Source organism: Juglans microcarpa x Juglans regia, chromosome 4D (genome assembly GCF_004785595.1).
Source record: "Juglans microcarpa x Juglans regia isolate MS1-56 chromosome 4D, Jm3101_v1.0, whole genome shotgun sequence".
NCBI classification, from domain to species: Eukaryota; Viridiplantae; Streptophyta; class Magnoliopsida; order Fagales; family Juglandaceae; genus Juglans; species Juglans microcarpa x Juglans regia.
This window is the reverse complement of record NC_054600.1, coordinates 28,227,667-28,244,495: the sequence shown is the minus strand read 5'-3', so window position 1 is coordinate 28,244,495 and position 16,829 is coordinate 28,227,667. Positions and strand designations below refer to the sequence as shown.

General features: G+C 39.7%; 2 protein-coding genes across 2 annotated transcripts; one reads left to right on the top strand and one right to left on the bottom strand.

Moving 5' to 3' along the window:
- The first annotated feature begins 90 nt into the window (after positions 1 to 90).
- On the top strand, positions 91 to 8,763 carry LOC121260700 (50S ribosomal protein L21, chloroplastic-like). The gene is made up of 5 exons (XM_041162682.1): positions 91 to 537; positions 808 to 888; positions 7,398 to 7,499; positions 7,632 to 7,706; positions 8,503 to 8,763. The coding sequence occupies exons 1-5, from the start codon at positions 223 to 225 to the stop codon at positions 8,572 to 8,574; spliced, it is 645 nt and encodes a 214-aa protein (XP_041018616.1). The 5' UTR covers positions 91 to 222; the 3' UTR covers positions 8,575 to 8,763.
- A 174-nt stretch (positions 8,764 to 8,937) lies between these two features.
- Positions 8,938 to 12,076, bottom strand: LOC121261566 (uncharacterized membrane protein At4g09580). Its single transcript, XM_041163992.1, has 5 exons — positions 11,508 to 12,076; positions 10,498 to 10,768; positions 10,205 to 10,375; positions 9,199 to 9,351; positions 8,938 to 9,125 (listed from the first exon to the last, which is right to left on the bottom strand). Exons 1-4 carry the CDS (start codon positions 11,768 to 11,770, stop codon positions 9,220 to 9,222), a joined length of 837 nt encoding a protein of 278 aa, XP_041019926.1. The 5' UTR covers positions 11,771 to 12,076; the 3' UTR covers positions 8,938 to 9,125; positions 9,199 to 9,219.
- Positions 12,077 to 16,829: the final 4,753 nt, after the last annotated feature.

Genomic DNA, 16,829 nt, shown 5'->3' with positions numbered 1-16,829 from the left:
AAAAAGAAACAGTAATTACAGTTAATACAGTAAGAATGCAAAAGAATTTCCCTTTGATGGATCAGAAAAGTATAATTCGAAGGGCATATTGGTCATTGGGAAAGGAAACGGATAGGATAGGGCATCGGCCTAATTCCGGGCGGGCATGGTGTGAAGAGTGAGAACAAGAGAGGCAGTGTTGTGATGTGTTAGGAGAAAGAGCGAGCAAATAGCATTCCAACTATGGCCTCTGCCTCTGTGACCCTCTCCTTATTCTCATCTCTCGCAACCCACTCCAGAATCTGTAGAAAGCAACACCCATCGCCGACATTCTCATTCTCTAACAATACCTATCTCAGCTCCCTCTCCTTCTCTCCCCACAAACTCTCTCTCTCCTCTTCTTCTTCACGCGCATTTCCTCTTCTCTGCAAGTCGTCAGATTCGAATGCTGCCGTGCTCGAGTCCGAACCCGGTCCAACTGAGGTTGAAGCCGCGCAAATCGTCCAAATCTCACCGGAACAAGTCCCCAAGCGTGAGGAAGTGTTCGCCGTGGTCATGGTGAGTAATTGGAAAACCAAATCACAAGCTATATGCGTTCTTCGAGCGTTTTTGAGGTGACCCATTTGATGTTCTTGATTGCTAATTGTGGTTTTGGAGTAATTCTGTGTTTACCCAGACACTGTTTGCAGTTTCGTATATCTGTGAGATTTATGTTATACTCTCCTCATGATAAATTTGATAGCTTGTATGCTTTAAGGTTGTTCCTATCACACATATACCAATATTATGTCTATTATTTGATTGTGGTTGTATTTCCGCCTTGTTTAGATAGGATCACGCCAATATATTGTTTTTCCTGGGCGGTTCATCTATACTCAGAGGCTTAAAGGCGCTAATGTCAACGACAAGGTACTTATTCCAACTCGTTCTTGAGTATTATTATTTTTTTTTTCCTTGAGATTTTCTCATATGAAGGCCGTATCTCAACAGTCTCCCTTTGTGCAGATTGTCCTTTATCTCTCAATTTACTTGTTTCATTTAAAGCATTTGGTAATTTTGTTGGCTGGGCTTCCCTTTCAACATCGAAAATCCCTTTCATATCTAAGTGTATAATATCAGTTACTGTTTCAACCCACCAATGGATTTATTACCTTGCCAACACCATCTCAATGATGAAGACGCTCTAACATAAAAATATCATACGATTTACATCCCCAATTAACAGTGTTTGTAACATTTTACTAAATCCCGTACCTTAGATAGAAAATGTTAATTCTTGCATATCGTATTATCCTATCTTCGTAAGAATTACAAATGACACACTTAAGTTAACAGTACTTGAAGCACTGATACTCGCTCTTAAAAAGTCCCTCCCATTTTTATTTTGAAGTCTCTCTCCTAAATTTGTCTCCATACACATGCCTATTTTCTTGTTCTCGTTGCTTCCTGAAGGTTTCTCCTCGTTAATGTTGATGCGTTAACTGCTTCTTAAGTATTATGGTGATTAAGATGGGTTATCCCATAGAGGTGATGATTGAATCCAAGTATTTTACTCTGTCAAAAGTGGGTGGTGGTTTATTGCGAGTCACCGAGAGAAGCTGGAAGTCGGAACATGCAGTGTAACTGGGTTCATCTTCAACGCAGTGGCTTGGGAAGGTGTTAGAGGAAAGCTTAAGAGGGAGGAAGAAGGAGGTGTATTCGGCAACTAGATAAGGTTACTGCAGTCTTATTGCTCAACGTTGTGCAAATCGTAAAGGGAGATACCTTGAAGTCTCTGAGTATAACCAGGGGGAGGAGGAATGCCCTGTGCATTCCAGAAGGAGAGAATGGTTAGGGTTGGAGGAAATTGCAGGAGGTACTGTTAGAAAGAGATAAGGAGGTCACTAACGCGGGTGTTTTGACTAGTGGAGGTCAGTCGAGTTATGGGAAGGGGTGGGTGAGGCATCAGTCTTGGTCGTATAAGGAGGTTCTCTCGCCGTTGTTGCCAAATTCAGTGAGGAAACGGGATGAAGGTGTGACAATTTCTGACAGGGGACAAGGGAGGTGGCATCTAGAAGCAACTGCGAACCTGTACGTTGTGTTGAACCATCCCCATGGTAGGAAATCCACGGCATGTCAGGAGGCGTGGGAGGTACGAAGACTGTTGATGGAGATGCAAGGCCAGCTGCGGTTTCTGCAGAGAGGTATGGCTAAGATCGTGGAGTTTGTTGGGCTATTTAAAGAAAGTGAAGATACGGGAGTTTTAAAAAGGAATAAGGGGTGGGTTGAAGAAGCAAGTGGAATAAAGCAGAATTTGGGGGATGGGCCTAGTAAAGCCCAAAAAGAGGCCCAACAGAATAAAAGGGGAAAGGGGCTAGCCGTTTGGCGTAAGGTTGGTGGGCCTGCTCGGCCCAAGACTCAGAGGGGCTCATTCTCTTCAAAAGGAGCTGGGCCGTCTCAACCCAGGGCCCATTCTCGTGGGCATGGGTCCGTTTCTCAGCCCAATGGAGATCCAACCCAACAGCGTGAACCCTAGCCTGGGGTTTACAGATGAGCTACACAGCCTTGCCTTCATGCCGGAAAGCCTACTGGCAGCGGTGGTAGCACAGACACCGTCGACGGAGGTAAAGGATGTCGCCGACAAGGCATCGCCGGCGCACTATGCGCAAAAAGTGTTGGTGGAGTTCGAATCGCGTGATTCTTCGTCGAGAGACTCAGATTTCACCGACAATTGTGGTAGGCCTGAGCTTGCCTCCAGCGGAACTATCTGTCAAACCCTTTGAGGGTTTTGAGTTAGAGCTGGGCCGTCTCAACCCAGGGCCCATTCTCGTGGGCATGGGTCCTTTTCTCAGCCCAGTGGAGATCCAACCCAACAGCGTGAACCCTAGCCTGGGGTTTACAGATGAGCTACACAGCCTTGGCTTCATGCCGGAAAGCCTACCGGCAGCAGCGGTAGCACAGACACCATCGACGGGGGTAGAGGATGTCGCCGACGAGGCATCGCTGGCGCATTGTGTGCAAAAAGTGTTGGTGGAGTTCGAATCGCGTGATTCTTCGTCGAGAGACTCGGATTTCACCGACAATTGTGGGAGGCCTGAGCTTGGCTCCAGCGGAACTATCTGTCAAACCCTTTGAGGGTTTTGAGTTGGAGGAAGGGGATGAGGAGTCCGATGACCTCATGCACTCTGTGGGGAAAGATTTTCAGAACTTTTAGAGTAACAAGATGGTAAATCCTATCCCATTGAACTTTTGTTTTCCAGATCAAGCTTCTGATTGGGTAATACATAAGGTAAAAGAGATCCAACGTTTTGTGCGGATTGAATGTGAGGGGTATGAAGAGCAGTTCATTGCCTTATTAACTGCTATGGAAGCTGGGTATCAACAAAAAAGGAAAGGGGACTTGAAGAAGAATTGGGAGCTTAAAAGGTTGATGTGGTCGATAAATTCGGAGGGTAGCTCTAGTAGGAGTAGGGTAAAAGGGAAGGGGCCGGCTGTTCATAGATGAAGCCAAAGATTGTGTCTTGGAATGTCCGTGGTCTTAACAGGGTAGAGAAGCGTCTTTGGATCCAACACCTGCTTCGTAAGTGGAAAGCAGATATCGTATGTTTACAAGAAACGAAGCTGAAGTTAATCAATAGGAAGATTGTGAGGAGTATATGGAGCAGTAATTATGTAGATTGGGTATACCTGGCCTCTTCAAGGGCATCAGGAGGAGTTGTAATGATGTGGGATAGGCGGGTGGTGGAGAAAGTAGAGGACTACATAGGGAGATATATGGTAGCGTGCTCTTTTAGATGCGTGTCAGAGGGTTTCTTGTGGGCATTTGCAGGTGTTTATGGGCTCAATTTAGACGGGAATAGAAGATTTTTGTGGGATGAGCTAACAGGGGTTCACTGTTGGTGGGAGCTTCATTGGTGTATTGGGGGTGATTTCAATGTTGCTAGATTCCAAAGTGAAAGTTTTGGAAATAAAAGATTGAGGCCAGCAAGCTTGGAGTTCTCAGTGTATCTTTGACTTGAACTTGATAGATCTACCACTAGCAGAGGGCCCGGCCACATGGTCAAATAATCATACCTAGACTCGCTTGGATTGTTTCCTAATTTCACCGGAGTGGGAATGCCATTTTCTGGACGTATGGCAAAAGCGGTTGGTACGTTTAGTTTCGGATCATTGGCCTATCTTGCTTGATTGTGGAGGCATTTAGAGGGGTAGATGGTATTTTAAGTTCGAAATCATGTGGTTGAAATCAGAAGGTTTTGTGGAGAGGGTCAAACAATGGTGGATTTCGTATCAGTTTGAGGGTACACCCAGCTTTATTTTTGCAAATAAGCTGAAAGCTTTAAAAAGAGACCTAAAGGAATGGAATAAACAATCTTTCTACAATGTTGAGGAGAACAAAAATACCAAGTGGATGGAAATACAGGTGTTAGAAAGACAACAAGAGGGGAGGCCTATTACTGAGGAAGAGCAAGCACAAAAACTCTGCTGGTCGCAAATCCTGAGAGGATAATCTTGCAAGAGGAAATGTCTTGGCGTCAGAAGTCAAGAGTATTGTGGTTAAAGGAAGGGGATCGGAGCACGAGGTTTTTCTATAGTATTGCAAACTCTCATAAAAGAGACAATAACATTGAGGAGTTGAAAATTGAGGGGGTGAAGTGCAGAGAATAAGAGGCTATTAAAGATCATGTGGTTGATTTCTTTGAGAAGATCCTTACTGAGCAGGTGGGGTGGAGACCTACTCTTGATGGGTTGGTTTTTAACATTATTGAACCGGGGGATGTTGCCAGGATGGAGAGGGCTTTCGAGGAGGAAGATGTATTTGATGTAGTAAGGAAAATGGTAAAAGACAAGGCTCTCAGACCTGATGGTTTTCTATGGGCTTGTTCCAAGATTGCTGAGAGGTGATTAAAGAAGATCTTTTGAAGGTGTTTCAGGAGTTTTTCTCGTTTAAAAAATTTGAGAAAAGCCTTAACTCTACTTTCCTTGCCTTAATACCTAAAACGGCCGGGGCAATTGAGATCACAGATTTTCGGCCTATTAGCTTAGTGAATGGAGCATACAAGATTATTTCAAAAGTGCTTGCTAATCGCTTGAGTAAGGTTTTGGGAAAGATTGTGACTAAGCAGGATGATGCGGTTCTAATTGTCAATGAATGCTTGGATAGTAGGTTGAAGGCTGGCAACCCATGAATTATGTATAAGTTGGATATAGAAAAGGCGTATGACCATGTTAATTGGGATTTCCTTCTATATCTACTAGGTAGGTGTGGTTTTGGTGGAGGTCTTGGATTAGCTGGTGTATATCTACGGTACGGTTCTCTGTGTTGATCAATGACAGCCCTAAGGGTTTTTTTCATAGTTCTCGTGGTTTTAGACAAGGGGATCTGTTATCTCCTTTACTTTTTGTTATTGTTATGGAGGCACTAAGCAGGATGATCTCGGCTTTGTTGGCTAATGGGTTTGTTAGTGGTTTCCAAATTGGATCTCCGAGCAGGGGTATTACTACTATCTCTCACTTGTTGTTCGCAGATGATACGCTTATTATGTGGGAAGCTGATCGAGACCAGTTGCGGGTGGTGAAGGCATGTTTGCTTTGTTTTGAAGCAGTGTCTGGTTTAAAAGTGAACTATGATAAATCTGAGTTGGTGCCGATTGGAGAGGTTCAGAATATTAGGGAGTTGGTTGACATGTTGGGTTGCAAGATAGTGTCTCTTCTTATGACTTACTAGGACTACCGTTGGGTATAGCTTCGAGGGCACGCTCGATTTGGGATATAGTGATTGAAAAAATGGAAAGGAGACTAGCAGAGTGGAAGAGAATGTACTTGTCGAAAGGAGGTCGGATTAGTTTGATTAAAAGTGCACTTTCTAATCTACCCACTTATTTCTTATCCTTATTTCCTATACCGACAAGCGTGGCAGGTCGTCTCGAGAAGTTACAAAGAGATTTTTTGTGGGGTGGATTAGGAGAAGAATTTAAATTTCATCTTGTCAAGTGGGAGATGGTGTGCCGTCTTATCTCTAGTGGCGGTTTGGGCATTAGAAATTTACGGTTGTTTAATCGGGCATTACTTGGCAAATGGTTATGGCGATATATCAAGGAACCATAAGCCCTATGGAAAACTGTAATCGAAAATAAATATGGTGGTTTAGGGGAGGGTTGGTGTACTAGAGAAGTTAGAGGGGCCCATGGAATGGGGCTATGGAGGTATAGTAGAAAAGGCTGGGAGGTCTTTCATCGGCATACTAGGTTTCAGTTGGGTACAGGTGCTAGGATCAGATTTTGGAAGGATGCTTGGTGTGGTAACAATGCTCTCCAAGATTTGTTTCCTATACTTTTCCTGATAGCAAGTGCCAAAGATGCCACAGTGGCGGAGGTTATGGGAATCTCAGGAGGGGGTATTCACTGGAATATTAATTTCAACTGGGCGGCACAGGATTGGGAGATGGAGAGTTTTGCAGATTTTTATAGTCTCCTATATTCTTGTCGTCCAAATATCCAACATGAAGATGGTCTGTGGTGGATTCCTGCAGGGAGAGGGGTTTCACTGTTCGTTCCTTTTATAAGGTCCTTGCACTAGTGCCGAAGATACAGTTTCCCTAGAGAAGGCTCTGGCGCCACAAGGCTCCTCCCAAAGCTTATTTCTTTATCTGGACAACGTCATTAGGCAAGATTCTTACTACAATTAATCTGAGAAAGAGGAGGATAATCATTGCAGACTGGTGTTGTATGTGTACAAGAGGGGGTGAGTCGGTGAATCATTTACTTTTACATTGTGAGGTAGCCAGGACTCTCTGGAATGAGGTGTTTAAAAGGATGGAACTAGCATGGGTTATGTCGGAATCCAGGGGGGATATATTGGCGTGTTGGACCTCTATCCGAGGTGTGCATCAGATCAAAGTGATTTTGAAGATGATTCATATTTGTATTATGTGGTGCATGTGGTAGGAGTGAAATGAGAGGATGTTTGAAGACAGAGAGATCTATGGTGGAGCTAAAAGTTTTCTTTTTTAGGACTCTTTGTACTTGGGCCATAGCTGTGGACTTTAATGGCATGAACCTTCATGATTTTTTAGTTTCTAATGTGCCTCCGTAGATAGGGCATACTACTTTGTAATTGACAGTTGTTGCTCATTCTTGTTAATAATACTTATTTTACTTATAAAAAAAAAAAAAGTACTTGAAGCACTGAGGTGCCTACATGTGACAGATTAATAACCCATGATTGTGGTCAGGTTTCTAGGTTATGAGCAAGTCTTGCTGCTGAAACTTGCACAGATGTCAGTTTTCTACATGCGTATGCATTTTTATATGCATAAAGTTTATCTGTAAACCAAGAAGATGCTCTCTCTGGCCGAGTGGTTGGCTGGTTGCTATGGTATTCGTATAGTTCTTGCTTTCTACCTCAACTAAGTTTTTTGAAAATTGATTCTGGGGCAGATCATCCTGAACAAGGTGTTGCTCATCGGAACCAGAACAACTACCTACATTGGAAAACCAGTGGTGACTAATGCTGCTGTACATGCAGTAGTTGAAGAGCAGGTAGTTCACTACCATCCTGAGAAATCTTTTATTATTATCCCCCAATAATAAAATGGAATATTTTTTTTCCTAGTTGGCATTCTTATTATTTCTTGACTTCCTCTATCTTTGACCTCTACATTTTCAATGCAGGGTTTAAATCCCAAAGTAGTTGTCTTCAAGTATAAGAAGAAGAAAAACTATCGGAGAAATATTGGTCATCGACAAGTATGTTACATAGTTCACTCATATCGTTGATGGTTAACTTACCACTATAAAGGGCGTAGTGCATGGAGCAATTGTATGGGATGCATAACTTTTGCATTTTTAGAGTCCGGTACTAAAACAAGGAGCAAAAGAAAGTTACTGCATGATATATGCATTTCACATCTGGGTTTAGAAGCTTTACTCTCTCCCAAAATACTACCCTTTTATTTCTCTCTAGCTCTTTATCAAAAAAATACTCACCTTTGCCGTTTTCTTTCTAAGCTCAAAGCTGTCTTGTTGGAGCAGTTATCATGTCTGTTCAGACCTGCTGCTTTAGCTAAGCAATGAGGGTGATAATCCTCTCGCTTGGTAAACTGAAATGCTTAGCCTTAATGCTTCACTCAGAAATGTTGCTTACACGTTTACAACACCTAAAGCTCGACGACATTTTAATCTTCTTTTTTACTTCTATTTCTTGGGTGTTTAATGACATACTTGAACCTGCAATTTCTGTTCCATGTTAGTTAAAATTAACATAAGTTAGAGATCTCTGTGGTCATCTTGTGTGCTGTTGCTTGCTAGAAAAATTTGCTCCTTGTTGGGTGGTGCAAAAAATTTCACCTATCCATTTTGGTACTTCCATGTTTCCATCCTATCTACAATCCACAGACGAAGGGCAATAGTCTGTCTCATGACTTGTCTATATATAACTTAGCTATTTACTTCCAGAAAAATAACAATAATACAAATTATAATTCGTTTATCTGTTTCCTAATTATCCTATTTATGATGATTTCGTTGTTACCTAATTATGCAGCCAAATACAAGGATAAGGATAACAGGCATCACAGGTTATCAGGACTATCCAGCTGTTACTCTAGACTCGTAGGGTTTCTAGGTGAAGTTGGGGGAATACCGAAGATCATTGACATCTGAATGTTTTGTGAAGGTTTTGTTCTCTTGTTTGGCATGTAATATCCTCTGTAGGGTTCCAACTCCAGCAATGAATATTGAAAATTACTTTGTGCCCGAATGAATTATTCAATTAAAATGCGTTGTGAAAATAATGTTTGATGCATCGGTTTTCTATCATTTACAACATCATATCGTTGTGAAAATATGAGACTTATATAAAAAAAATTAATAGTAGATTTCACCTTTTTTTAAAAAGATTACGTGACAATTGCGTACTCTACCATTGTTACTCAAAGCCAAATGATTCCACAATGACTAGTGGGAAAAAATTGAACTGTTGAGCCTACCCAATTTCCTGTGTCATTTAACATATTTACTTTGGACAATAAGTTATTGGCCTAATCATCATATCATTCACAACACAAACTAAATCCTATATAAGCTGGCCTTCAACAGGAAGATGGGTGGGGAACCGCCAACATTCTCAGATTTGCTTCCGACTCAAACTTGAATCCGAAAAATGGAAGGAAGTTTCATTAACAGAACTTCATTCGGAGACTTTCTTCCTCTTCAGAAGGGCCGGACAAAATCCGACAATGGAAGTTTCGTTAACAGAACTTCATTCGGAGACTTTCTTCCTCTTCAGAAGGGCCGGACAAATTGAGATGAAACCGATAAGAAAAAGAACTGACAAAGTTTTAAAATCATATAGATCCTTGACTGACTTGAGATCCCCAAGAGCAAGGCCGGCCTATGTAAAACAAAATGAGCAACAACAGTACGGTAATTAGCAAAATGACATAAACCAAAAAAAAGGAACTTAATTATATTTAACTCATAAACAGAATCTACTAAGCCTGTAAACTATTCAAGGCTAAGAAGAAAAAAATCCATTCAAAGGTGAGAGTAAAATCCATGAAATAACATCTATTATGAAATTTCAGGAGATGTAAATAGACGAAAATTAAAACTAATATATATATTGTCCGATGCAGCAAAATAGATATTATTTTCCGATGTCTCTCTTACATTCATGAGTACTTCTCGGCCCAAAAGCAAAGGTACTCTTTTGCTATCAAACTTCAAGCAATTTTTCAAACTCTATTTGCTAAAGATGAATTTTGCAACAGAACAACAGTGCAGGAAGAATACAATCACAAGCACCTGAATAATTATTCTAAGAACCTAATCAGTAGATTGTTTGCTAGCAACCCTGCAAATACTGCTATAACTCCAACTCAAGAACCCTGACTTCGAAACCACGTAAACACAACCCATCAATATGACCATGTTCACCTTTTTAAGCTGTAACAACTTGAAAAAATTATCTTGCGATCATAAGATGGTCAAAATATATGATAATTATCACCTTTTTTTTTTTTTCAAAACTGATAACAGTTAAGTGACAGCTTTTTTTATATACTATTTTATTAAAACTCAACATCAGCCAACTCATATATTTATAACATGAGCCAACTAAGATAATAAATCTGAACTAAGATATAAATAGTAAGCTCTTTGGGAAGTTGGCTAATGAAAAGTAATCATAACATGAGCCAAACCAGATAATAACTCCGAATTAAGAGGGGCAGAGATGGACTTACTCTGACTGTGATATATGATGCTGGAATAAGACCAATCAAAGTAGCCAGAAAGAAAATATGAAATGGTATATCGACAATCGGAGATGCCAAATTGATGAAAAGGTTGGGCAATGATGGAGTTATCCTCAGAAAGAGCATGTAATTCAGCAGCTTATCTCTACGCTTAGCTATCTGATTCCATGAAAGATAAGGTTAATGCAGTGGCATGGCACAGAATACGAGTTGAATTAATAATAACGTTAAGTTACGAAAAAAGAACTGAATATCAACAAAAAAACAACAAAAAGATATACCTCTGATTGGAAGAATCTCAACTTTTCATCCCAGAACCAACTAACTATAGGCTTGCCAATTAACTTAGACAAAAAGAAGCAGCATGATGCTCCCGTTGTAGCATTAAAAACAACTAAGAGAAGGCCCCTGATAACACCAAAAAGAGCTCCAGCTAGCAAAGACATGAAAAGTGTTCCAGGAATCATAAAAGTCTGCATGAATATGTACGTGGAGCAGTAGCCCAGAGTGAATCGGGCTGGGTAATCTTTAGCATATGATGACAGATGATCTCTGAAGCAAAATTTAAAAAAAAAAAAATGTTCAGTGCAGTTAAAACATAAAGGCAAACAAAGAAACCCAAATGGTATAGCATACCAGTCATACCGAAAATTGAACAATTACAGACTAATAGAGTCCATGAAACTTTATTGGATCACAACGCGTATATGACTAAATATAATGAAAGTAAACAAATGGAGTTTGCGTCACAGAAGTCATGATTCTTGAGCCAACTCGCAAGCTCTAATATGATGGGCACAAAATAAAGACCATAAAAATAAATCTACATATAGGGACCGACCACCTTTCAGATATCCATGCGCTATATTCTCGTAATCGGATTGAAGACACTGCAATCTAAATTACAAAACAACTGGAGATGATCATTTAGTGGAGATATTCTCACATTCCCCAAAGGTTCCCATACAAAAAAGTGGCCGCTAGTGCACCACCGTATACATAAACCCCACCCCACTTATTTAAGTAAATAAGTTTAAGAACCCATTCTTCCCACACGGGGATCCGATTAGAAAACTAAGTTAACGTTCCCTCATTTGATTCAATGAAAATTGATAACAAATTCTTCAAAATTTGTTAATCAAAGTTAAGTATATCGAACCATCTCGCTCGGAAACGTGATGGCCGCTCATACCACACAGCTTGGAATGTGTCTATATAATATGAGTCCCTAAACAAGAAGCTAAAATCTTCAATTGAAAAATGCGAGGAACGAATCGAAAAGGGGACGCACTTGAGCATACGGAGATCCGAAATGGTTCGAGGCAGCTTGAGTTTCCCGTAGTCGGCGGCGGGCATGGTCAAGTAGATGCAGAATAGGCCACTGGAGAAGATAAAGAAGATGCCGAGGGCGGCGGTGAACTCCCAGCGAGACAACGGGAACCTCTCCGATTTGGGCTTCTTGCAGGTGGGAGAATCGTCCTTCTCACCCACCGTGTTCTCTTCATCCCTCAACAGCCTCCCGTTCTCTCCAATCAGATTGCGAGGAGCCGCCATTAATGCTTTAAGCGCGTTGATCCGAAACAAACGAACCGCACCACCGCCACCAGCGTCAATGGAGAGGACAGCGAGGTTTGGGCTCGAGAAAAAGGGACGGCGAACCGCATCAAATCAGAATCCTTTTTTGAATATCCATTTGCAGAATTCAGCACTAAAAATCAAACAAAGAGAACCAAAAATAAAATAAATAAATAAAATCGCTAAATTTAGCGCTGCGTCTCTCTGCAACTCTACTTACACGATATCATGGGAACGACGGGCTGATCACTGACGGAGAGAAGTTTCATTATAATTTCGTTTCTTATTTCTTTGTTTTTTATTTAATTTAATTTTTATTCAAATTTCTGTCGGAGAGGCTTTATTATTAGAATTTCTTTATTTAATTTTTCGTTAAAATATTTTTATTTTACACACCGTGCAAATATCTCCAAAGCTTAACTTAAAATTGGATTTGAATTTTGGTTTCTAGATAGAGACACCTTTGCTTCTGTTTTTTTTTTTTTTTTTTTTTCGTATGTCCTTATCATGACAAAGGTTAGTCATGTCAAATACGAGGGCGAAAATTCTTGCTATAATTCTTCTTTAGCTGAATATTTTATTTCTTTAGGCTGGTTGGTAAGCTAACCAGTTAAAATTTATTTGAAATTTTCAAAAATCACTTTAATAGACCATTTAAAAAAAGAGGAAACAAAACATAAAGTCAACAAAAAAGGAAAGAATATTTCAAAACAAAAAGACAACATAAAATAAAGAAATCAAGGAAAATATTAACATATCGAAACTTTAGGAATAGTTTTTCTTGTTTTCATAATATTTTAGATTCGTTTTTTTTCCTTTTGTGTTTATACTTTATACTTTTTTTTTTTTTTTAGAGAAAATATATTTGCAATTGATAATTGTGCAATCGCCGTATAATCGCTTTAAAAAAATAAATAAAATATAGGATTTACATTTTTTTTTACAGTAGACCCTACTCTTTTTTACAATGATTACGTAACGTTTACATACTTCACGGTTGTATGTAGAATTACACATTTTATTTGCCTGGATATTGATACAAAATAGCCCTTCTCATCAACTTCCAGCAATCAATAAAGTTTTTCTCCATGTGTTTATTTTTAAGTTCAAAATATGAACAATTGCCAATGTAACCTCTCTCATTCAAATAGACGATGGAAGAAATTTTTTGTTTGCAGGCAGACATGGGGGGGAATACGCCTTTCTTCATGTTTTCATTGATCTTAATTCATATCTACTTTATCTTTGTTAGTTGTTATGGCAGTTACCCAGTCTTCGAGTGATATACAATCTAGTTTGAAATACTATAGATTGAACGGTCGATTTGAACCAGACAGCCTCAAGGCCCAGCAGAAAAGGCCCGACAAGGAGTATTCCAGGTCAACCCAATCACTCACACGGTCTGCAACGCACATCAGTAAACGTTAATTCCTAGAAAAAATTATACTTATTATTCTTTTTATTAGAGTGATAATATATGACATAATCTATTAATTTATTATAAACACGATATGGTAAAAACAGATTAAGATTTAATCTTAACAGATTCAGCTTAACAAGTCACTGACAGATCAATCCATTAAAAAAATTAAATTTATCTTTATACCTTATACGTAAAATTCAAAAAACCGTAAACTACCTGACCCACGCCCCCCGTGTTTTCTAACTTTTCTTTTTCTAACTTTTGTTTTCCTCACAGTCACGCCGCGCCCCCCTCAGGCCTCATCTCTTCGTCTTCAACCCATAGCCCCGTAGCGACTCCCTCTCCCCTCAGTTCTCATCTCATGTTGCCCCCTTCACGCCGCTCCTCATCGACTTCAACCTAGTACCTCGTCGCCCACGGCTCCACCACACAAAGCCCAAAGGTGATCGAATTTTTTTTCTCTTCTCTTCTTTTCTTTTTTTAGTTTCTGAGATTTTAAATTTTGAACGAGGGATGGGGAGCTTTGGAGTTTACTAGTTTACTGATCCAAGCAAATCTTGAAGATACTTTATTGGGCGTTTTTTTTTTTTTTTCTCAAATCCTCTCAGAAATCAAAATCTCTTCTCACGGTGATGCCGCCCTCTTCAACCCAGAAATCGTTTCTTATGTTTTTTTTTTTTTTTTGGTTTACTTTTTCTTGGTTCATTTTCTGTTGGATTTCTCTATCTGCTATTTAATCTCGATTGGTTCAATCTATTTCTTAGTCTTTTACATGCTTCTACCGAAGTGATACATGATGAAAGTACGCATGATAATCAATCATTAGGATTTGAAGCATCTATCAATTAAACTGTAAGCGTAGCATTTTGTTTCCCCAAAATCTTGCTTTGTCAGAGGTGTTACATTACGTGAAAGAATATAATGATAGAAAATACACGGTGGATAACCAGCAAATACGCCTGAATTGGCACCTCCTCTCCACAATTTTTAGTTGCTATGTTCGATTGAGAGTTATTATGTTGATTTACTGGATATTTAGTTTATGAGAGCGTCTCTATTGGATTCCCCATAATTTTTTCTATAATTTAACTAAAAATTACATTCCCTAAACTTTTTCTCTAAATTTTACTCATTTTCAAAAACCTTCTACATCTCATTTCACATCTCTATCTCTATTCTAATAAATAATATTTCTCTATTCTTTCTTTATTATTTTGTTCTCACTTCTATTTACAATTTTAACTACTAACTCTTTTGTCTTATTATCTTCTTTTCAAATATCACATTCTCCAAAATACTTATACGATTTTGACTACTGAATATAGTATTATTTTTCAAACCGAAATCCGTATTATAAAAATAGTAATTTTTTTTTTAATATGTGCATTTTCTAACGGTAACATTTTGAACTCCTACCTCCAACGGCATCTTCAACTCTTGCTTCCAACGATAATATTTTTTGTCTTTTTTCCAACGGTAATTTTTTTTTATCTTCTCTCAAACGGTAATATTTTTTATCCTATATGCAACAGTAACTTTTTTTCTCTATAAATACGCATTCTGCTTGCATTCACATTCTCACAAACTCAAGTCTCATTTGATTTAAAGAACTAAAATTCAACAGTCTCCCCTGATATCTCACTCCCTTCATCAAATGGCTCGTACATTCTTTCGCAAATTGCTCACATACTTATCATCTGAAGATGAGTTAGATGTTGTTCTTAATGACGAGGCCAATGGACAATCATCGAGGCATCGTGCCAATCGCCAACGCTGTAAGTTTATTCGGTGTGATCATATTCAATGGCACGAGCGTCTATTTCGCGATTATTTTGCTGAAAACCTAGTATATCCCTCGAATCTATTTCGGATGAACCGTCCCCTATTTCTCTGTATTCTAAATGAGGTAGAGTCGTACGAGCCGTACTTTGTCCAAATAAGAGATAGTGCTGGAAGACTCGGTTTATCTTCTATGCAAAAGATAACCGCAGCACTTAGAATGCTGGCATATGGGATTAACCGCAACACCGAAGCACAGAGTGTAATAAGAAAGTTGAACTCAGAAAAAGATCACGAGCACTACATTACCCTCCAAATAGTTCTGCATAAATTAACAAATAGCAAAAACCCATGAAATCAAACACCACAAATAGTTCCCCCATGAAATTAAACACCACAAATAATTACATAGTACATGTTGAAAGAAGATAAACTACAAGTTGAATCACACATTAAAAAAGAGATAATTCGAAAACAATAGGTCCCATATTCAGTTTGTTCAAGCCATGCATGCATCCCATGCATCTCACAGTACACAATCTGCAGCAGAATGCAAGCACTACATGCAGCAGCACTATGTGCAGCAGAGTGCACCAACACCTCACTCAGACCTGCATCGTACGGAGCAGCAAAATGCAGCAGCACCCCATGCAGACATGCAACGTACACAGCAGCACTCACCACTACAGTCCAAAATCATTGCAACTAACCACCCACTATAAACAATTACATTACCAGCTGTATAATGTAAAAAGATGAAAACGAGTATTTGTTTATCTTGTGTATAAATTGAGAGGCGCTGCCTCATTGTAAAGTGTGAAGGTTTTTCATCAATATACAAATTCTAGCATGGTATCAGAGAATACCTAAGGACTCATCGTCCATCTCCTTTCCATCGCCCATCATGACTAACTCATTAGCTCTTTTCCTCCTCCTCCCCCTCCTCCTCCTCCTCCACGGTCTCCAACCCCTTCTCCATCTCTATCTCTACCCAACTTTTCCCATATATTATCTATCAAACTTAATCCTGATAACTATCTCCTATGGAAAGTTCAACTTGTTCCTTACTTAAAAGGCCAACATCTTTTTAAGTTTGTGGATGGTTCCCATCCAGCTCCACCAAGCCAGCTTCCTAATTCCTCACCCAATCTTGAGTATGATACTTGGGTCCAACAAGACCAGATTGTTATGTCAGCCTTGAGTACTTCCTTGTCTGAATCTGTTATAGCTCAAGTTGTAAGTTGTGCTTCAGCCTGTGAAGTTTGGAAATCCCTTGAATCCACTTATGCATCTTCCTCTCAAGCTCGTTTGATGCAAACTCAACTTCAACTAGCATCTCTTAAAAAAGGCTCAGATTCCATTTCAGCTTATTTTCGAAAAGCAAAAGGATTAGCTGACATTATGGCTGCTGCAGGATGGCCTCTCCCCTCCAATGAATTTGTTCCCTACCTTTTAGCTTGCCTTGGCCCCGATTACGATGCCTTAGTCTCATCAGTAGCCACTCGGATTGAGCCCATTCCAACTGATACCTTGCTCGGACATCTCCTTACTCATGAGGCCTGAATGCAACATCATGCTGCAATAGCTTTATTTTCCCCTCCTGAAATGTCAGCTAACCTTTCATCTCGATCATCTCCTTCATTTAGTCGAGGTCGTGCAGCACGTGGCCGTAATCGTGGAAATGGTCGCTCAAACAGGGGTCGTGGTAACTCTGGTTTTCCAGGTATGTCTCAAAATACTTCTCCACCTCCATTGTCTGACTCTAGACCAATTTGTCAAGTGTGCAACAGGCTTGGTCATACTGCCCTCACTTGCATTTACCGCTTCAATCAAGCA

Excerpts from the sequence above, each read along its gene's own strand:
- LOC121260700 (XM_041162682.1), top strand. The coding sequence starts at position 223 with ATGGCCTCTGCCTCTGTGACCCTCTCCTTATTCTCATCTCTCGCAACC. Across the intron at positions 889-7,397 it reads GCGCTAATGTCAACGACAAG|ATCATCCTGAACAAGGTGTT; the intron begins GTACTTATTCCA and ends ATTCTGGGGCAG. Across the intron at positions 7,707-8,502 it reads GAAATATTGGTCATCGACAA|CCAAATACAAGGATAAGGAT; the intron begins GTATGTTACATA and ends CTAATTATGCAG.
- LOC121261566 (XM_041163992.1), bottom strand. The coding sequence starts at position 11,770 with ATGGCGGCTCCTCGCAATCTGATTGGAGAGAACGGGAGGCTGTTGAGG. Across the intron at positions 10,769-11,507 it reads TCGGATCTCCGTATGCTCAA|AGATCATCTGTCATCATATG; the intron begins GTGCGTCCCCTT and ends ATTTTGCTTCAG. Across the intron at positions 9,352-10,204 it reads CATCATATATCACAGTCAGA|GCCGGCCTTGCTCTTGGGGA; the intron begins GTAAGTCCATCT and ends TGTTTTACATAG.